Source organism: Nycticebus coucang, chromosome 11 (assembly GCF_027406575.1).
Source record: "Nycticebus coucang isolate mNycCou1 chromosome 11, mNycCou1.pri, whole genome shotgun sequence".
Classification (NCBI taxonomy): Eukaryota; Metazoa; Chordata; class Mammalia; order Primates; family Lorisidae; genus Nycticebus; species Nycticebus coucang.
Genome location: NC_069790.1, coordinates 94,014,206 through 94,037,057, shown reverse-complemented (window position 1 = coordinate 94,037,057; position 22,852 = coordinate 94,014,206). Strand labels below are relative to the sequence as shown.

Below are 22,852 nucleotides of genomic sequence, written 5' to 3'. Positions count from 1 at the left end.
TGAATTCGTTGAATTCTTGAGACATCTTTTGGGTTACTGCTTGGAATTCTAATGCGATCTTATTTGCTATCCACATTCTGAATTAGATTTCTGACATCTCAGCTATTTGTTTGTGCATGGGATCTTGTGCTGTGTCTGCCCTATTTTTCCTTGGGGGAGTTGATCTACTCGGATTATTCATATTGCCAGAGTATTTCCATTGATTTCGCCTCATGATTGTTTTTCTCCATTGCCTCTGGCTGTCCTCAGATTTGGGGAGGTGTCTCTCCAAGATTGGACCCCAGCGGGATCACTCTATTGTTGCTAGATCTTTGTAGGGAGTGACCCTGTGTAGCTCCTCTGGGGCTGCCCCAGCCAGGGAGTTCTGGTTGTGGGAGCAGCTTTGGAGTGTGACACACCCAGATCCAGCAACAGGGCGGGGGATGGTGCACACAGTTCTGGGAGTGCCTGGCACCCAGTGACTTTGACACAGGGGGCCCAAGGCTCTAGCAATCTCTGGCCAGGAGAAGGGCTCCGCGCAGAGGCAGCGAGGGCTCCCGAGGGCCTCCGACTACCAGAGTCCTGGCCAGACCAGTGTGCCAGGGGGAGGCAGGGAGGGAACAGGAGGGAGGATGTGGGGGTGCGCGGCTCCTGGAGTTCCTGGTCAGGGTCTGCAGAGGCCCAGAGGGGGTGGGTCGCAGATCATGGGACCACTCCTATGGAAGTCCAGGTAGACACCTGCGGTACAGCTCTTCCGGGGGTCCCGCGGGTGCCGATCGCAGGTCACGTTGCAGCTTGTACATGGTCTGGGCGGGTGCCGATCGGGGGTCACAGGTTGCGTTGCAGCTCTTACTGGGGTACGGCCGGCGCCAATCGCGTTTATAATCACATTTTTGAAGAGTCCAAACTAGTTCTATAAAACGTTCTTCCTTCTAGATTTGTCTTGTTTTTTTCACGACTGGAGTCAGATAATGTCTTTTGCAATAATACCACCTATTGGATGTTGTGTGTTATATCAAAAACCATATAGTGACAGTTTTTCCCAGTGTTGGTGGTATTAATTCAGTATGAACACTTGGTCTACTAGTTCTCTCCATTATAAAGGTAGCTTTTTTCATTTTTATTTTAATAAACTATGGGCTACTAATTTGAGAAAGTTTTTACAACCATTCTTCACCCAGTGTTTTAGCTACAGATTCATGGATTTTTAAAAATTCAGTGTGGCTAGGTGCGGTCTCTCACGCCTGTAATCCTAGCACTCTGGGAGGCCGAGGCAGGTGGATTGCTTGAGCTCATTAGTTCGAGACCAGCCTGAGAAAAAAATAAGACCCCGTCTCTACTTAAAATAGAAAAACTGAGGCACAGGCTCGCTTGAGCCTGAGTTGGAGGTTGCTGTGAGCTATGGCGCCAAGGCACTCTACCCAGGGTGATAGCTTGAGTTTCTTTCTAAATAAATAAATAAGTAAATAAAATAAAAATTCAGTTTCTGTCTTTTTTTTGTGATCAGATTGTGGCAGAGGTGTCCCTGTATGTGTGTTGTGGTGGTAGTGTTCCTTTTCCTTTTTCTTTTGTACCTTTTTCTTTTTAATTGTGGACCTATCAGTCTTTGCTCTCTGGGGCATGAGATGTTACAGGCTCAGTTATATTCCTCCTATCTCAGGCTTATAATCAACACTGGTTGTTGTTGTTTTGGGTCTTTTTTTTTCTTTTTTAGTGATAATATAATTTAGAAGCCAATATCCTGTGTATTATCACTTCCTAGTTAAGAAATATATATATTTTTTAAAGTCATGAGTTTACTGGTTCCCCACATCAATATATTTCCTCATTTCCTATCTCCAAATACATACAAAATATAGTAGAACCTTTGTAAGTTGCATCAAAGGGACTGTAACAACCTGGTCAGTATACAGAGGTGGTCAGCATAAGGAACTAGGTTTATTGTATAGATATGTACCTGTGGTATGTATTCTGCTCTATGAAAATGAGGTCAACTTAAGGAGGTGGTCAACTATAAAGATTCTACGGTAGTTTCAGCAATATCAGTACCATTAGTGACAATGAACTTACACGGAAAAGTTCAGTATTTCTTTGCCGTTCTTTTTCTCTTTAGAATATATTCCAATAAGTGTTCATGTCTAACTACTGTGTTCAAAAAGTAACCCAGTGCAATAGAAGATGAAGTTTCTTATTGTTATTCCAATAGGGAAAATCACTGAAGAAACTGCAGGTTTAGTCATTACAAGGATTTTCATCAACATGTCTATCAGATAATAGTTTTTGTTGAAGCAGCTAACTAAAAGTCTCATTGATTGGTTTTGTCAAACTGCCTGAGATTGACTACGCTCACTCCTTAAGCAGCTTTATGAGCTGGAGGTGTTTATGTCCTCAATCCCAGACTCTCCCCTATCAATACAGCAAGGTAAAATAAAAGTTCTGTTTTCTTTTCTAGTTCTGTCATGTTATTGGTTTAATGGTTACTGTTACCTCTTACTATTCAAATATAATCCCATTTAATTCACTCTGAGGATGATAGCAAAGTTCCATTTTTAGATAGGGAAATTATGAGTCCGAATGGTTAAAGACCTCTCAGCAAGTGTAAGAGTTAGGATTTGAACTCAGGTTTTTTAACTCCAGAGTCTGTTCCCTAAACCAATGGTTTTCAACTTTTTTTTTTTTTTATCTCACAGGACACTTGAACCTATAGTTAAACTTCCCTGACACACTTAAATTATGTTGATCCAAAAAAAGTAAAAAGATATATATACTTAAAGTACTATGAATGTCTTTTGAAAATAATTTAATCCAATATTAAAAAAAAATTTTCATGGCACACTAAGATCTTCTCATGGCACACCAGTTGAGAGTCATTGCCCTAAACCATCATTAAGCGGCTACACCTGATAAGATGAGGATATTTGTTAGTGTTTTGCAGATTATGATACAGGAAAATTTAATTTTATGACTTTAAGCAGGAATCAAGTATTAAAGCTAAGTCATTTTATACATCATGTACATTTTATATCATTTTATACAATGATCTGAATCTTTTTAGGGTACCCTGTAGCTGCTGGTATACATTTATTTGTGAATGAATTACTGTAAGATATACTCCTGGTAACTAATTAACTTGTTGAATGGTATTATTGAGTACAAAATATGTTTTGGAGGTTTCACCAAAATAATGTTTTCATTTTAGAAGTGTTGCTATAAAAATATTATCTCTAGCAGTTGTTATAAAAAGAATTGCCTGAGGGAGATTTTTCAAAACATTCATGTTCTGGGCCCAAGTTTTTCGTTTAGTTAGTTTGCAGTGCGCACATTGTAGGAAGGAGTGTTTTAAACTCTTCCCAGGAGATAATAATGTGTATGTACAGTTGATAAGCACTGGTACAAATAGAATCATTGCTACTGATGTGCAGGCATGTTCAGAGCCAGTGACTAAATAGGATGAGAGGGAGAAAAGGTATCAAGCACACAGATTTGTGAAATGATAGCTCTTATTTACATAGGCATTGGGCAGTTGAAGGTTATGTTCTTTGGCAAGTGCTTGGCATGCAAATTTTGTTTTTGGATGGCAGATGCAAATACCTATTTATGGAAGTGAAGGTGGCATATGGAGATTTTTCATCTGAATTGGTGGCCAACCTTCCACCTGGTGCTAAGGGAATATCTGGAGTTGTAGAACTGAGATTTTTCTCAGGAAGCAATTATGAGTATATCCTAGCAGATAAATAGCTGACCAGTCAAGCACCCTAAAGTATACAGTTTGTCATAAGTAAGATGTTTTTGTCCTGGAAAACTTAAAAAGCAAGGCTTACTTAACATAGCTCAATACTCATAAAAATCTAATAATCCCACGAGACACCTATTTGTGGACCATGCATTTTCCATTGCATCCTTCAGAATGAATTATTGTATAATACACTCTTGGGTGAGTATCGAAGTTGCCAAGTGGCATTCTTGAGGACAAAAGAAAAATTGGGGGTGGGGGGTGACCAAGATCACTTTTTATTTTTAGAAGCGTTTCTACAAAGATGTTCTTTCTGAAAGTTGTTGGACAAATAACCTATTGTCCATTCATACACTCTGAGTTTATGACCTTGGTACTGCATTTCAGTGTATATAAGAGGGTGCTGATTCCTCTGCTTCTATGGGGATGAGGAGAGCATACAAATCAGAGAATCTTATTTTCCTTCTCAGAGTGGTGGGGCCACAGCATCCTTTTTTTCTAATTTGATTAAATAACATTCAAGATAGCAAAAAGGTAAAAGTGTGCTCACATTTTGAGAGCAATAACATTCCAAAAATTTGGTTTTTCATTTTACATATTTCTCTTTTTTTCTATGTGTACATCAATGCAACATTTTTTAATATGGACCTGTGCAGGCGGAATGGGGACCCAAGATTCCATTCTTGGCAAGGGAAAACACCCCCAGAAAAAGGGAAAAACAGAAATAAGCTGAGCAAGGTGGAATAAAAACAGTTGCTGTCAGTACACACCATCAGGTTGTCTGCCCCACAGTGAGTTAGTGAGGGTTGCCCTCCCCCAAGGAACCTGTGGGGAGGCTGGCCCCACCCAGGCTCAGGTTTCAGATTTCTCAAGGCTGCTCAGACCCTTAAAATTAGTGTTTATATAAAGAATAAGAACTAACATGCTTACTCAGAGAAACTTCTAAGTGAGCACATAGCCTTCAATAAAAGCTGAGTGGAACAAACACCCAGGGAAGGTCATTCACTGTGATGGTCCCCTGTGCTTTGCACCTTGCAAAGCTCTATTCTGCGTGTCCAGTCTCTTTATCTCTTGCCACTTTTAACTTTATTTTTCTTCATTTGATTGTCCCCAGCTCCACAGGTCTTAAAGGACCCTGCCCCTAAGGTGGGCCCCCAGCAGAGATGTTCCTACCTAACAACTCAAAACAAAACTCTTCATATTTGTTTTACAAATGTAAATACTATTTGAAAACACCAGGTGATGTTTAATTTCATATACACTTTAATATATTAAGATAAATTAGCCTTGCTGAAGTGATTATTCCTTTGACACAAACTATTATCTTTCAAGCAGCTTATCACATTTTAAGATAGCAAGTAAAAATTAGCTTGGATATTTGTCTTTTCTGTCTTACCTCTTCTGTTTGCTTTATTAAGCATAGAAGGAGACCTGTCTGAGGAGTTAAGAGATGTATCATTTTGGTTTGTTTCTGAAACCTGACAAGAGAAACTATGTAATGACATTTCAGACAGCTGTTTTCTTGGGAGAAAGATACTGTCCTAGGAATTGTAATTCACCGGGAAGTCTGTTTTTTTTCTTTTTACCTTTTCTTGTCTTTCTTCTTGTACTGGATATATCATTTTTTCCCTATTTATGTAGTTCTAGTTAAGTTGAATTCTTTATGAGTTTTTCATTTATATTATTATTTTTTTTTTTTTACCTTTTTATGTCTTTCTTATTGTACTGGATATATCCTTTTTTCCCATTTATATAGTTCTGGTTAAGTTGAATTATGTATGTGTTTTTCATTTATGTTAAAATTTTTAGGAGCTACATTAATTATTTAAGCCACGTAGTAAGCTAAGCGTACTTAGCTGGGGACCCCATGCGTATAACTGAGCTATAGAGTTAAAAACATTTCATTAATTGCCTAGTTTATAGGTAGTCATCATAGAATTTCTAATTTCAACCCACAAAATAATAGATATACTTCATTGAGTAATTAACTATATTAATTTTTCACAAGTAATTATAAGGTTAAATTAACAAAAATCAATTAAGGCTTTTCCTTAACTCAGACAAAATTTATATTAAGGATCGAAAAAGAATTTCCAGCATTATATATCTCTGTATGAGTCAAACAGCACTATCGATATTGCTAGTGAGATCATAATTATAAGTATTTTTCTTTAATTTGAAAGCAAAATTGAATATTCAGTTTTATTGAAATAGCCCTGGATACTGCTGCTATAGCTAACAAATCAATACCATGTGCTCAAACAACCCTATTGCATTTCATACGTGTCTATTTCAACGCACCATACGTGGGAGACTTTTATTTTTGTTGTTGTATCAAGTGATACAGCTTTTCTGAAATGCAAAAATCACAGAAATGTTCTCCTTGCTGCTTAATCACCTAATCGTTTAGTGATTCCACATGAGACTTTCTAGTCTAATCTAAGTCACCGTGCCAGTGAGAGGAGCAGTGTCACAGACAGGTGAAGAGCCAGAGGTAACTCGTAGAAGATGCAAATCCTTTATAAATATTTTTTTTCTAGCAGCAGTTAATTATGTGTGGCTTATAAATCTTGTGCTGTGAAGTGTCATAAGCGATGACTTGTCATTCTTGGTCTGATTTTGAGCGGAAGAAGACTGGATAACATGCATCAGTTAGTTGTTCCTCAGTCCCCGGAGGGGCTGGTCAGGTTCTTCACTTCAGAAGTAAAATGCGGAAGCTTCTCTAACCTTCTCACCACTGAAAGGAGACAGCTAGTTACCTGTAGGCATCCTCCTGGAGTTTCGTGTGGGTGATTATAGTATCAGAAGCTGATGTTTCACTGTTTCCTCAGAACAATGGAGGCCTTCCTCTGATCCAGATAGAGCAAATAGTAGACGCATTTACAAATCCCTATTTCATGTAGGGATATATTATTTCTCATGTGGTTTCAATTTGCACTTACTGACAACTTATACTAAAGATACTGAGCATCATTTTGGGTGGTTACTTGCCATCTGTACCTTTTCTGTGACAAAGATTCTGTTCAGATAATTTCCCAAATTTTTAAAACGGTTGCTTGTCTTATTTTTGAGTTTGGAAATATCATAATGTGCTGTTTAGACCTCCTGTATCAGATTATGTGATATAAATATTGTTCTCCAAGTCTTTGGCTTATCTTTTTATCCTCTTAACAATATTTTTCAAAGAACAGAAGATTTTAATTTTGAAGTCCAATCTATGATTTTGTTCTTAAGTTGGCTAATGCTCTTGGTACCATATGGATCTAAAAAATATTAGCCAATCTAAAAGCCAGAATTTTCCTGTGTTTTCTTCTATAAGCTGTATAGTATTCAATTTTTGCATTTACTCTTTGACTTACTTTTAGTCAACTTTTGTATCTAGAGCTATGTATAAATCAAAGTTATTATTATTTTTTGATATATGAATAGCCAATTGTTCTGGCCAAATTTGTTGAAAATACTTTTTCCACAGAATTTATTTAGCACCTTTGTTGAAAATCCATTGTTTATTTTTCTGTAGGTCTATTTTTGGACTCTCTATTTTGTCTTGATGCCAATGCCACACTACCATGATTACTATAGCTTCATAACAAGTCTTGAAATCGAGTAGTGATTCCCTTCTAACTTTGTTCATTTCTTCCCCCCAGAGTCATTTGGCTACTTTTTAGGATTTTTTGTTTTGCCTTATTTTAGAATCTCTGAATTTCTATTAAAAAAGAATACCAATGTGATTTTGATTCCAATTGACTTGATCTGTAGCTCAATTTGGGAATAAAGAGTAGACATCTTAACAATATTGAGTCTTCTGATTCATGAACACGGTATATCTCTTCATTTAGTTCAATCTATTTCTTCTAGTAGTGTCTCACAGTTTTTAATGTACAGGTTTCAAATATTTTTTGTCAGATATATTATTGATTATTTCATATTTTTATGCTATTCTAAATGGTATTAATTTATTATTAATTTAAATATTGCTAATACATATATATTAAATTATAATTACTTTTCTGCAGTGATTTTTTTAAAGATAGAATCTCACTGTCACCCTCTGTAGAGTGCTGTAATGTCATAGCTCACAACAACCTCAAAATCTTGAGCTCAAGTGATCTTCTTACCTCAGCCTCCCAAGTAGCTGGGACTATAGGTGCCTGCTAAAATGCCTGGCTATTTCTAGAGATAGGGTCTCCATCCTGCTCAGGATGGTCTTGAACTCCTGAACTCAAGCAATCCACCAGCCTCAGCCTCCCAGAGTACTAGGATTACAGGATGAGCCTCGGCTCACAGGCCCTGATTTTTTTTTTAACTTAAACAATATCTTACTATGTTGCCCAGGCAGGTTTCAAATTCCTGGGCTCTACCAGTCCTCCCCCCTTAGCCTCACAAGTAGTTAGGATTATAGGTATAACCCACCATGCCCACCTCAAATTGAATTTATATCCTGGAGCCCTACCAAACTCACTAGATCTATTAGCTCTAGTACACTGGTTCCCAACCTTCCTGATGCCACGACCATTTAATACAGTTCCTCGTGTTGCGGTGATCCCCAACCATAAAATTTTTTTTGTTGCTACTTCATAACTGTAATTTTGCTACTGTTATGAATTGTAATGTAAATATCAGATGTGCAGGAAAGATGTGCAGGAAACCCCCAAAGGGGTCATGACCCACAGGTTGAGACCCACTGCTCTAGTAGCATTTTATAGATCAGTGGTTCTCAACCTTCCTAATGCCACGATGTATTTTCATTGTCACAAAGGGGTTGCGACCGACAGGTTGAGAACTGCTGTTATAGATGTATTTTCTCTATATACAGTATTTATTAGTCTATAAATAAATACAGTTTTGTTTTTTCCTTGGTAGATTGCTTTCTTTTCCCTTCTATGTCTTCTTTCCTCCCTTCTTCCTTCCTTTCTTTTCTTTTCCTTTTTTCTTCTTTCCCCCTTCGCCTCCTCTCTCTTCCACTTCCCCTCCTCTTTCTCCATTCCCTTGCCCTTTCTTTCTCCTTCCTTCCTTCCTTCCTGTACTGGCTAGAACCCCTCTAAATTAGGGTTACAGAAGTAGTGAAAAATAAACATCCTCATCCTGGTCTTGATCTTACAGGGTACGTGTTCAGTTAGAAGGCGTTCATTCTGGTCTTGATCTCATAGGGAAAGTGTTCAGTTAGAAGGCATTTGTCAGAAGCTTTTGGTACGTCCTTTCTATCAGATTGTTAAAAATGTCTTCTGCTTTTTTTTATTTAATCTCTTTTGGCTTGTATCTTTAGTATTTCTTTTATTTGCTTGGATTTTAGTTTTTGATAACTTTTCTGTTTCTCAAAGTAAAAACTAAAATCATTGAGAAACAAATTTTTTTCTAATATAGATATTTAGTACTGTAAGTTCTTGCCCCTATGTACAAATATTGCTTTAGTTACATCCCACAATTTTTTTTACTCATATCCATTTTTGTTCAAAAATACCCTCTAACTTTTACTTTGCTTTGTTTGTTGGCCCATGAGTTCTTAGAAATGTGTTATTTAGTGTCCAAATATTTAAGGGTTTTCCAGATTTCTTTCTGTCTTGATTTCTAATTGAATTCTATTATATTCAGATAGGACTTTAATCCTTTGGAAACGTAGGAAAGCTTGATTCGTAGCCCAGAATATGACCCAATAGGTGAATATTCCTTCTGCATTTGAAAAGAGTATATTTTTTCTGTTGTTCAGTAGAGTGTTTTACAAATGTCAGATAGTTAAAGTTGTCTGGATCTTCAGTATCTCTACATATTTTCTATTTATACTTTGAAATCATTTTTTGAGGGATTTGTATTGAAATCTCTGACTCTAATTTTGTCACTTTTTTGCTCTATATTTCTTAGTGATCTGTTATGAGGGACATAGAGAATCACTACTTCAATGAGAATCACTACTTCAATCACTACTTCAATGACTCTCAATCATTGCTAATTGACCCCTGTATCATTGTGAAATGACCTGCTTTTTCACTAGTAATGTACTTTGCTTTAAAAATTGACTTTTCCCTAGCTACCCTAGCTTTCTTAGGACTAATGTTAGCATGTATATCTTTTTCCATCTTTGAGTCTAGTTGTTTCTTTAAAATTGAATTTTGTTTCTTGAAGCAGCATATTATTTTATCTTTTTTTTTCTTTGTCTTTCATTTTTATTCAATCTGAAAACCTCTGCCTTTTAATTGGGGTATTTAGGTTATTTATACTTAATTGTCATTATTGATATGGTTGAGCTTTAATCTGTCATTTAACTGTTTTTCCTCTTTTTCTGATCATTTTACATTATTTTTTAAGATTCAATGTTGGCTTATTATTGACAACTATCTCATTATTTTAGCTGTTGCTTTAGCTCATCATGGTCTAACCTCAAGTAATATGATAGTACTTAAGGTATAGTTTAAGAACCTTACAATATCATACCTTTATTTTTCTCCTCCCTTCATGGAGTTGGGGACAGTTGTCCTAAGTTTTACTTTTACACATGTTATAAACCCACACTACACTGTTTTTACCTTTTTTAAATGACTTGTCATCTTTTGAATTAGTATCACAAGAAAGGCTTGGGGAGATTGTATCTTTATCTTAATTAATGATTGCTTTGAACGAAATCAGAATTATTTCAGGAAAGAAAAAGGGGATGTTGAGTAAGCTCATGGGAGTATCTTGAATTGACATTCAAGTCAATACTTTTGTAAGGCTTAGGAATACAAATAAAACAAATAACTGAGCCAGAAGAATATTTATGGGTAAAATAAGAGCTAAGGATTTCTGGGTGGGATAGTAGATAATTTTGTTACCAAACCCACCGGGAAGTTCTGTCCTAGGTCCAGTTTCTCACTATACAGAAAGCCAATTACTAAGACAGCAAGGATTGCCAGGTGAAAAAACGGAGTTTATTATGGATAACATTGTCTGGGATATGGAAGAACTACCTTAAATTCATCTTCCTGACCAAGTGAGAGTAGGATTTTTAAAGGGTTCAAGATGGTGGCTGCATGTAGTGGGCAGGCTGTATAAATCCATCTCCCCGACCAAGTGAGAGTGGGGTTTTTAAAGGAGCTCCGGAGGTGGCTGCATGTAGGGGGAAGGCTGTGTTGATAGCAGCATGTCAGGAGTTCTGACTCAGGAGTCACAGGTCAGTGATGGGTGGCCATTCACAGTGTTGTCCTGCGAAGAATCCACACTTCTGGGGCACAATTCAAAAGATAAAGAAATGTTAGCTAAACAGAAAGTTTATAATGTCCTGTTCATCAGTCCCTACTGGACTGCAAATATAAAACATAAGACAGCTACAGGTAAATACCTAATGGGAAGCAGTCATTTGGTGTTTGTCCATAGAGCCGATTATAATTTGAGGTACTGAAGGGATGGGTTAGCGGCGACATGTGCTTTCTAAGTAAATGAAACCTAAATTTTTATTTTCAGCTAAATTTTGAAGAAAACCTAATAAATTATTTAGTTTTTCTTTTCTTTTCTTTTTTGCAGTTTTTGGCCAGGGCTGGGTTTGAACCCACCACCTCCAGTATATGGGGCCAGCACCCTACTACTTTTAGCCACAGGCGCTGCTGATTTAGTTTTTACATAATTGCTATATTTTATCTGTAATTTAAGAAATAAGAATAATTGTTGTTTTAGGCCATTTCTATTAGTGGAAATTGGGGTTAAAAAGGTTACTGGAGCCCCTTTAGCCCAATCATTCTCTTTATTTTCCAGAAGAAATGTGTCCAGAGATAACAAAAATAATTTATAAATCATTCAGATTCATGGTGGCATCTACTGTGTTGTTATCCCTTTTAGGATAACGCTAAGGATATATTATACATTTTAGCAACAGCAGCTATCTCCCAGTTTATGACTCACAGCACATGTCCAATTAATGTTTGAAGGATAGATAAACAAATGAATAGATCTCCAGAGTTTGCATAATCCAGTTTCATTTCTCCTGTGCAAAGTTATAGTGGAAAGTAGAATGAGTCACTTTTGTTTCAGTACCTAAGGTTCCCAACCAAGTAATACACTGGAACAATTATTGTATAATTTAGGTCCCACAGCAGCAGTGAGGATCTAGTGTGTTTGGTTCATCTCTCACTTATAACAAAAGCAGAATAGAACATCCTCAGGTCTATTACTAAGATCTTCTTCTAGTTAACACATTAGTAAAAGAAATCCTTGTGTATCTTGGAGCTATCCAAAGCTACTTTATGAATATCTACCATATTTTATTCATTGATAGATACTTAGATTGATATGCCAATTTTATTCCCTTTGGGCGTAGACCCAGACAGAGCATGTGATTGCTGGATAATATGATAGTTCTGTTTTTAATCCTTTGAAGAACCTTCATACTGTTTTCTGTAATGGCTGTCTGTGGTTTTAGGATGCATACATCTATATTGGCTTTTTTCCGCTAACTCCCATATCCACTGTCACAGTCTTTTGTTATGATGTTGAGTGTGTTAGGTCTCAGGAACAGGCCTCAGAAAACAGAATCTCACTGACTCTCACCTGCCCCAAGGCAGGTCTCTTACCTTCTCCTACATTTCCCATTATAAGTCGTAAGACTCTCATTCCAGAGAGAATCCACTCCACACCCTGGAAAAATCCATTTCTGTTGCCTTTAGCAGTGATGTCAGAAAGATAAGTTCCTCTATTTTCTGCTAGTTTATACATATTTCTACAAGATTGTCCATAAAAACCCAAGAAGACTGGCTTCAGAGCACTTCCAAATAGCAAAACCAGTGCAGGTTCCTGGAGAGTGGCGCGCCCCTTCTCACATGCCTTGCCCAGAGTGTCTCTTCATCTGTGTCCTTTATAATAAACGGGCAAATGTGTTTCCCTGAGTTCTATGAGCCACTTTAGAAAATTAGTCAAACCCACAGAGCGGGTCATGGAAACCCCACGTTGAAGCTAGTCATTCAGAACTTCCTGAGGCCTGGTCTTGTAACTGGTGTCTGGCAGTTGGGATATTCTTGGAAACTGACCTCTCAATCTGTGAGACCTGACACTATCTTCAGGTAGAGGTATCCAACCTTTTTTTTTTTTTCCGTCCACCCATTAGAAGAGTTGTCTTGGGCCACACACTAAATACACAAAAACTAATAAAACTTGATGAGCAAAAAAAATAAATAAATAACAATTCAAGCATAATTTTCATCTGACACCTCAGATAAGCAAAACAAGCTTCAAATAATTCACCTAAGGACCACAGGTTGTTTTCCTGTATGACATGGTGACTATAGTTAATAATAACATATTACGTACTTGAAAAATTTGCTGAGAGTAGATGGTAAATATTCCCAGCACACACACAAAACTATGTTTCCTGAATATGAAAACATGTTGTATTCTGTAAATACAGAATGGCCAGAAAGTCCGTGTGCAGTTCTAAATTGCATGCTATTTTAAACTGCACACAAACTTCATGGCCACCCTGTATATAAATTTTTGTCAACTGTATCTCAAAAGAACTGGAAAAAATATCCACTTCTATGGACTTTATCAGTGGTAGTGGAAAGCTGAGTTCTTCTGTTCCCTGCTAGGTTGTCCTGTACAAATTGTGTGAGTAAAAACTCCTAAGGTCAAAGACACAAGATTTAAATTAGTCGGTTGTTCAGCATGACACACTGAAAAATTTGAAACCTGCTTCAAGAAGACATCAGCTCTGGTACGGGCAGTAGTCATGAGGTCATGGACAAGCTACTTAACCTCTCTTCCTCTGCCATATACTTTATGCTCTGAGTTTTGTTCCCCACCGGCCTCCCATCTTATTACATACTTTGATGAATTTATTCAGTTTTTCAGGCCATATGAAAATTTGTCATAGAGAATTCTCAACTTCATACTCCCCTGTCTTCCTTTCCTATTGTTTAAAGGGACTACTGACTAGTTTGCACACATATAAAATGACAAATTAGGAAGGTTTTTATTAGTCTTACACATTTGCAAATTGTTAGGTTGTGATTGTTAGACTTTACATCGGTTTCTGATTCAAAAAGAGACTAAGAATTTCCCTTCATTCTTCAAGGTGGTACAGGTTGAGTATCCCTTATCTAAAATGCTTGGGATACAAAAGTATTATAGCCTTCACATTTTTCCCCCTTTTGGAATTTGGAATATTTGCATAAGATTTACCAGTTGATAGCCAGGCATTGTGGTGGGCACCTGTAGTCCCAGGTACTCAGGAGGCTGAGGCAAGAGAATTGCAGAAGCCCAAAAGCTGGAGGTTGCTGTGAGCTGTGATGCCACAGCACTCTACTGAGAGCAATGAACCGAGACTCTGTCTCCCAAAAGAAAAAAGATTTGCCAGTTTAGCATCCCTAATCTGGAAACCTGATATCCAAAGTGCTCCAGTAACCATTTCCTTTCCATTAATGCTCAGAAAGTTTTGGATTTTGCAACATTCCTCATTTTGGACTTGTGGATTAGGAATGCTCAGCCAACCTGTACTTGATTGCCTATAATCCATAAATTAGCTAATTAGTCTCAAAACATTTTGGTGTAATTTTTCATTCCATGCTCTTCAATTTAAGGATACAGCTGAATTATGTAAGTTTAGACGTTATTTGTACCCTACTCCTTTCCATTCTACCATGACACATTACGGACTGACAGAAATTGACTTGGGTCTATGAATTCTTAATAGCATTTAATAACCAAAGGGTGAGAACAAAGATAAATTTTATATTATAATGTTTGATAAATAATTAAGTTCCCTAAGGTTTTGGATTGAGAAGGATGTGTAGAATTGGAAGCATTTATTGTCATCATGAAGGAATATTCCATAGGTGTTAAATTCAGTGTCAAGTTATTTACTTCATAAGATTATGCCTACCTTTTAAGGGTGATGTGAGAATTAATTTAAATTTCAGAAAGCACTCTGAAACACTCAGAAGGTTCTCTGTAAATGGCAGACGTCATTAAACCAGACTAGTAAAAAGAAACTTGATAAAGCCATCATGCTCTGTCCTCTAATCCAAACTATGCAGGTAAGAAAAAATAAAGGTCACTGCTATTCATAATTTATGGCTGAGGGGACTAGATCAAGCATAATAATGATGCTTTCCTGTATAGATAAGGCTTTAAAAACACAGATGTAGCTGTATTGGAGTATGTTTCTCCATCCAAGGAGACATATGAACTTGATACTTACAAGCAATAAAAATGATACACAGAGATGAATGAAGGATATTGTCCTAAACTGAATCATGAGAATTATAGTGACTGACAAACTCTATTTCTTTCAAACTCTTTAAGGAAGGCTTTGAAATGGAAGAAATGATCCTCATTCATTTGGGTGCAGGGAACTTGAAGTTTGTTAGAAGTGTGAGCCTGGTGGTCATCATTCCAGTCACCAGAATAATCAGCCTCATTGTTAAACCTTTAAATATTTTTTGATTTATCGTAATAAAAGTCAAACCTTGATATAACTACATTAATTAATACAAAGTGAGAAAAAAGTTATATGTTTCAAAAGATTTGCTACAGGCAGAATGCTTCAGGAATGTGAGAGAAGTAAGTTCACACACACAAATTAAGCAAACAAAGTGAGGGGTAGAAATCTGTATGTAAAAGTATCTTTGAATCACACACTTGACTGAAGAAATTTAAAAGGTAACTTTAATTTTCTTTTATGAACAAATCTCAGCTTTTATGGTCTATGTGCTAGTTTCTTGTTGCTGTTGCAACAAATTACCAAAAACATAGTGACTTAAAACCATGTAAATTGATTATTTTACTGTTCTGAAGGTTAGAAGTTTAGATCTCTGGGTTAAAAATCAAGATGTTGGCAGTATTGCGTTCCTTTCTAGAAACTCTAGAAGAGAATTCCTTTTTTGTTTTTAATTTAATTTTATTTTTTATGCCTTTTCCAGCTTTTGGAAGCTGTTTGCCTTCTCTAGCTCACAGCCCCCTTTTACTTTCTAAGCCAGTATTGGCTGTTTGAGTGTTTTTCACATCACATCGCCCCAACACTGGCTCTTCTACATTCCCCTTCCAGAGTTTAGAAGCTTTGTGATTATATGGGGCCCACTGGAATAGGTGGATAATCTGATTAGCCACCCAGTTCCCCATTGCCACTTAAGGTGACATTCACAGGTGCTGCGCATTAGGATATGGGCATCTTTGGGAGGGCAGTCCTCTACCTATCATGACATTCCAGAAACGGAAGAAATGAATTTTTAAACACTGGTAAGTAAATGGCATTCAAATTTTGGACCTTACTACCATCATTTTGTTTTATCAAATTTTGGCAGTACTTTAGTTAGAAAGACTTACTCTCTTTTCACCTCAGTGAAGTATCAATTTTACGTTTGTCTTTTTAATTTTAATTTTTCTAATCATCTATTCATTAATCCAACCATCCCATCTTTTCAAGCAATCAACCAACCAAAACTTGGTGAAGGTCTACAATAGAATTTGAAGGGAACTATGGTTTTAAGAGATTTTACAAAAACAAATGGTAACAGTGTGTAGAGAGAGATATGTTAATTCCTTGACTGTGGTGATCGGTCCACTAGGTAGATGTATATAAAAACATCATGCTGTATAACATAAATATATACAATTTCAATAAAAAATGGGGGAAAAAAGCAAGAAAAAAAATAGTGGCTTAATTACCTTATGTACCATGAAGCGATTATCATATTTACTGTACAACAGCGCTTGTTCACAGGAATGCACCCTGCGAAGTGTATCCAAATGCTTCTTCATGCAATAGTTTATTACTGAGTAGAGATGTCAGTAAAAAATTAGGAATAATTTACATGTGTTCACTTCCTTTTCTTTATCCTCAACCCTCCATCATACAAATAAAAAATTCTCATCTATCATTTAATAAGCTCAAATCAAGGAAAATATATATGCTTAAGATATACTTTCCTTTTTTCTTCTTTTATTTCATTTTATTTGTTATTTCAATAAAGGCCATTTGATGAAAAGATGTGCAAGGAGAAGCGTGGTTCTCTGTTTGTCCAAGTTCACATTTTTTGTAAGAGGTTGGAAGTTTGATCAGTTCCATATGTAAATTCCATGATGCTTTCCGGTTTTAAAAATAAAGGGAACTGTATTTGTCTCGTAGACAATAAGGTTGACAGAAGACTTAATGCTGATCTTTCAGTCTACAAAAGAGTGTTATGTGAGTGAGAGCAGACAGGTGTGCTTTGTTTCAACTAAGTGGAACAGGGGAGCGTGATATTAAAACAGAGAGAAAACACTTTAGACTCAGCGACTGCAAAGGTCTTAAAACACTGGGAAATGTTACTATGGAAGGATGTAGATTTCTCTCAGAACGATCACCTGAATCATTGTCTTCACACCATATAGTGGTTTTGATACTTCAGCAAATACATGCTAATTATTTACAGCTACTAAATAAATATTTATTGAAATGAAGGAAATTCAAGTAGTCCTTTCACAACATATACTATCTCCAGGTCTTCTCAAGAAGATACTTGAAGGGTTCACAAGGAACAGTCATTATGAATCTTTGCTGAACTATGAAATTTCTTTCAATGGGATGAGAAAGAGAAATGTTAACTGAAACTAAAAATTCAAGGTTTCTCATAGACATAGGTGCCTACTTCCTCGGAGAGATGTTCCCTCCTCAGGCATTTACTTAAAAGATCCTTTGTCTCAAGGTCATCTGTCTGTCAGCAAAAAAGTATTTTGAATAAAACCTTGAAATAGTACTTCAGCGAATAGTTTTCCTTCCTTTCTTTGTTTTAAATGTGGATTTTTAAGGCCAGTTCGTGTAGTCGGCTGTGAGAACACCCAGCTGCATGTTGCGTCCCATGACTCTTTTTTTTTTTTTTTTTTGCAGTTTTTGGCCGGGGCTGGGTTTGAACCCAACACCTCTGGTATATGGGGCCAGCGCCCTACTCCTTTGAGCCACAGGCACCGCCCACACACGACTCTTCTTTAAGATAGCAAACAGCTGAGGATGAACATCTGATTGCCATTCTCTAGCTCAGTGTTTTTCCATCTTTTTTTACCTCGTGGCACACTTAAAATATGTTGATAAAAAAAAAAAGAGTAAAAAATGAATATACTTATTGTGCTTTGAACTTCTTTGGAAAATAATTTAATTAAAGATCTTTAAAACTTTTTGCAGTACACTGAAGATCCTCTCCCAGCACACTGGTGGAAAGTCACCGTTCTAGCTTATAAACATCTTTTGACTGCATATTGCCTATATGATGAGGTATACACTTAGCAAAACACATTTTGCAGTTTGTCCCTAGTCTGTCTTTCAGGTCTCATGCATAAACACAACCTTCTTGTTTTCTCCTTAACCCACTTGGCAGTATCTTCATCCTCCTGGCCTTTGCACGCAGTGACCTTTTCAGGCAAAACGACCCTGCCCAATGTAGCTGATCTTGGTTAACCAACCCTTATGTGAAGTCTTCCTCCATTCCTCACACAGAATTTGTCCCTCAGACTGTTGTTCACCTAAACTTTCTCTTGCTGAACTCTGTTAACCTCTGGTTTTCAACAAAGCAATTGCGTTTCAGGCCCTACCTGGCTTAACCTCTTAGTCATCATTTGACACCAATGACCACTTCCTGTTCCCTGAACCACCCTCCCCCTTCAATCTTACGCATTCCATCCTTTGATTTTTCTTCTACCTCCTTGTCCTCTGGTCTCAGTGACAGAGTCCTCTTTCTTTTCCTAACTCTTACAATTTGGTGCTCACAGGGTCTTCTGCTTAGCTTTTGAGGGCATAAAGAGGATTGCCATGGCAGAAAATGTAATAAGTGCTGGTATCATTTAATGTTCTTTTGATGGCAAGTAATGGAATCTGACTGAGGGAGTCCAGGGAATAGACATAGAACATGTCCGGAAGAGCTTGAGAAACCAGGGTGACAATAAGAATGTCAGCATCAGAATTGGGTGCCTTTTGATAGAATGCTACTGATAAAGGACTTGGTTCCAACATCTCCCAGGTGTTTATTTTTCATTTTTCTCTGTGTCCACCTTGTAAATCTTCTGCATTGTTTTAAACTCCCAAAGGAAACATCAACTCCTCTATGTAGATTGTCCCAATGTGTTCAAAAATTGCTGACGGCACCCACTTAGGAGCTAGAATTGTAGCAAATAGGTATTTCTATTATTTCATTATAAGATATCCTAAAATAATTGTGGTTACAGGGTCTTTTTTCTTCCTTTATGCTAAGAGATACTTTCAGGAAAAGGTAGGGAATTGTTCAGCCAGAAGGCTTATTTAGCCCTCCTGTTTTTCTAGCTTCACCCCTAGTGTTTTCTGTTTTGTATTTTAGTTTTTAGTTTTTCAGATGTTTGTTGAAATAGAATTAGAAATTTAGATGGCCTTGACTTTATAGTTCACAAGGTTTAATTAATGTGATATGTGCTTAAATGCACATGGCTTGCCTTTAATTAAGGCATCTCAACAGAAGAGGAATGGCATAGAGACGCCAGCTTATCTACGTGTAATTTAAAAGAGAGATCTTCCTGTGGATGAAATTTGACAGACTTTTAAACAAAACCTAGAAAAATCATTTTGTTTTTCATTACACCTTAGCAAAGATGACAAGGATTGTTAACATTTTATCATAAGTTACAGCGGCTTTACATTTAAGATAAGGAATCATAAACATTTTTGTGTCATTCTACCTCACAAGACATTTAAAGTGTTGGCAAGAAACGCAAACTAAAAGCAGCAGCAATACGTCGAGAAAAGTCAAGATAAATGAATGGCAAAGAGCAGAATAGTTTGCTAAATGATATAAGAAGCTAACCTTGGTACAGGTCTATATTGTAATTTAGATGTGAACCTAGGTACAGGAGGATTCTTAGTAAATGTTTGAATGTCTGTTAAATCTGTTCATTACTATTACCGGCAACATCAGACACACCTCTCTGAGCATGATCTAAGGTCTGTGGAGGTGGACGGAGAAGCCAAACAAAAGGTGGTGAATAAGCCCAGCCACTGTCAAAGTCAGGAAACCCCTGCGTGTCCTAAGGATGGAAAGACAGAGGGAAAAGTGATGTGAGCAGAGAGCAGAGTGCCGGTAGCGAGGACTGTGAGCTCCTCGGAGGATCCGAGCCATTTGTGTCTTTCATGTTTGTGTTCTCATGTCATGAGCTGAGCCATGAATCCTTCCACGGTCTCAGTTACAAATACCCGGCTAAAAAAGAAAATGAGGCAAAAATGATGGTATTCAACACTGGAATGGCCTTTAATCTGTGTATCAGCTCTACTTAGTGATTATGGGGACCTCTTTTAGTAACCTATCATCAGCATTTGCAGAATGAGAAATTGTTAGAATATTAAATATTCTCCTCCTGTATAAGACTTCTTAGAATTTGGAGCAATACCAATTATTATAGAAACATAGAAAGAATTAAAAAGCAATAAAGTGTGTAGTTGGCTCATACCAAAAAAAAATTTTTAAGTGAGGAGTGGGTAGATGGGTGGGGAAAAAGAGAAAGAAAAAGTTTTCCAGACCTACCATGAAAACAGCAGCTTTAGCTGCAGAGGACATATATCTCTATCTTTGTCTTGGGTTCTTTTTCAGAATAATTTTTTTAAGTTGATAATGACTTTCCTTTGTCTACTGATTTGAGCCAAAAAGTATCGACTTTTTTTTTGTACTGTCATTTAGGAAAGAATATATAAAATGTTATACTGGATATTTTAACAGTCAAAATGAATTCATTCTAGAGTGTGATCATAATTTTGAAAACATCGTGAATGCCATTTGAATCTTTTCTTGGGTGTCCTTTCTATGCTTCAGTGTCTAGATGCGTTGGTCTTAACATCACCCTGTCTTTTAGGATGGGCTTGGGAAAAGTCTCAAAATAGTAGATACATTTAACAACTTTCAAACTGAGACTAGTTTGGAAGCTTGTATGACTGTGTTGTTTTTCCTAGAGAGAAAGAGCCTTGCCTGAAGGTTTTTTAGCGAATATTTCCACTTATAACATGGAAATGAAGCTGAGGGTGGGCACGACACATTCATGTATGCTTTAAAAACACTTTACCACCAGAGTCGGACAGTAGAAGGCAACCTCCTTAAACTGATTAGACTACCTGGGCTTTGTTACATTAATGTTAAATAGTAATCAAAATATTACAGAGAAATAATTTTCAGTGTCATCAGTTGCTGCTTTGGCCTCCCTGGGGTTTATGCACAAAAGCATATGTTGAGATACAGTTTTAACAAAAGTGTCCATTTGTTTGTGGGGAGGAATAAATTTTAGCATTCCTCTACCATTCACATAAACTTTAGGCTTATTTACTTGCACATGTGTTTAAAGTAAGAGTGGCTTAAAATGCACTGCACCACTTCCTATCTTTGTGTGGTCTTTCTGGCTATAGGAATCACATTTTTAAATAACCATGAAGGCTTCTCCTCAGCCTTCGGGCCACATGTGGATCTTTCAATCTGGCCCTTTAACTGACTCTAAATTTCATGAAACAAATCCAAAAGGGTTTGTTCAGTGAGGTTTGAATTGGGTCGGGGGCAGCACTTGGGGGCCTGGAAGGCCACGTGTAGCATTGAGGCCACAGGTTCCCCACCCCATTTGTTTAAAAGATGTCATCACTGACTAAAAAGGGGGGAAATACATTATTTTATTTATCTGGCACTTAACATCTGAAGAGTGGGGTTTTCTTTCCTGAGTTAGCTTTGGGAAGTGAACGACTATAAAACAATCATTTGGTAATTCGGCAGTTCTACTGAAAGTGATTATTTTGTTTCAGTCCTATCATCCTCGAAGTTTTGAAAACATATAGTCAGGATGAAAATCCTTCTTTGGTATGCTCTACACTGGCAAGGGTCCTCAAACTTTTTAAACAGGGGGCCAGTTCACTGTCCCTCTGACCGTTGGAGGGCAGGACTATAGTTTAAAAAAAAAGAAAACTATGAACAAATTCCTGTGCACATTGCACATATCTTATTTTGAAGTAAAAAAGCAAAACGGAAACAAATACAATCACACCGCCGCATGTGGCCCGCGGGCTGCAGTTTGAGGACCCCTGCCTGCGCTACGGTTAGTCTTTTGAATCTCTGAGTTGATTTCATTTAATGCTCTTTTATAATAAAAATGTGCAGACATGAGGCATGTTTGTGCTGCTTCAAATAATTGAATTTGCCTTTGAAGCATGTTACCTGTAATTTCAAAAGAATATTTCTTTCAGAACTGCTTTGCCCAAAGATTTTAGAGTATTCTTAAAATTGTAGGTGTCCATGAAGTACTTTTCGGCACCAGTTCAGCTGTAGTTTGTTGTGGTATTCATTCATTAGGAAGTAACACAGGAAGAAAACTCATTATATGATACTGTGAAAACACATTATTTGTCAAAAAATAAACACGTCTGTATTGAAAATCCATCTGGTGTGATGGGAAGGAGTTGAATGGTTTATTAGATACATTTGGGCATTGATACCTTTTCCTCAAACAGGAAAACACATAGAAAATTTTCAGTTCTAAACAACAGATACTCTGTATCAGGCATTTAAATGTTTGTGTTTTTTTTTTTCAGGTGATATTATACCCGACTTCTAATAGTCCCAAGTCAGCTGAATTACATCGAATGATAGTTCCAAAAAACAGCCAGGACTCTGACTTAAAAATCAAACTGGCAGTGCGGATGGATAAACCACCACATATGAAGCATAGTGGGTGAGTGAGTTCATGGGGTGTTTCCCCCTAAAATATTGAATCTCATTTCAGTGTATTGTTTTTGTCCATTTAGTGGGAGACCCGGTATATCAGGCTTTCACATGGAGTTTTCCAAAGAGCTCACCTACATCGATGGTTTTACCTAATATTTTAATCCAAAAACATCTTTATAGCAAAAGATATAGGCAGTATAACTGTTGCCTGCTAGCACAATATTGATACTTGATTGTATTGGTATTAAACACCAGTCATATTGATAAATAGCACCAATGTATGGAGGTGAACTCTAAGAAATAGCTTCAAAATACAGTTAGTTAAATGTACATAGTATATAGAAAAGTATATATAAACGTACATAGTATATATACATAATATAGCTTCAAAATATAGCAATTAAACGTACATAGTATCTATAAAAGCTAAGGATGGTTTAGATCTAATCCAGAAGGCTATATAAAATTTAACAGGAGGTATGTGCATGTTCGTCAG

General features: G+C 36.9%; 1 protein-coding gene across 9 annotated transcripts in view; it reads left to right on the top strand.

Annotated features, from left to right (window-relative positions):
- The window catches only part of CADPS2 (calcium dependent secretion activator 2), a 504,393-nt gene that overhangs the window by 260,607 nt on the left and 220,934 nt on the right, over window positions 1-22,852 (top strand). For all 9 annotated transcript variants that reach the window (XM_053609275.1, XM_053609274.1, XM_053609271.1 and 6 more), the window contains exon 8: window positions 22,224-22,363. In XM_053609275.1, coding sequence (XP_053465250.1) covers window positions 22,224-22,363 — 140 coding nt within the window. The remainder of the gene's footprint in view (window positions 1-22,223; window positions 22,364-22,852) is intronic.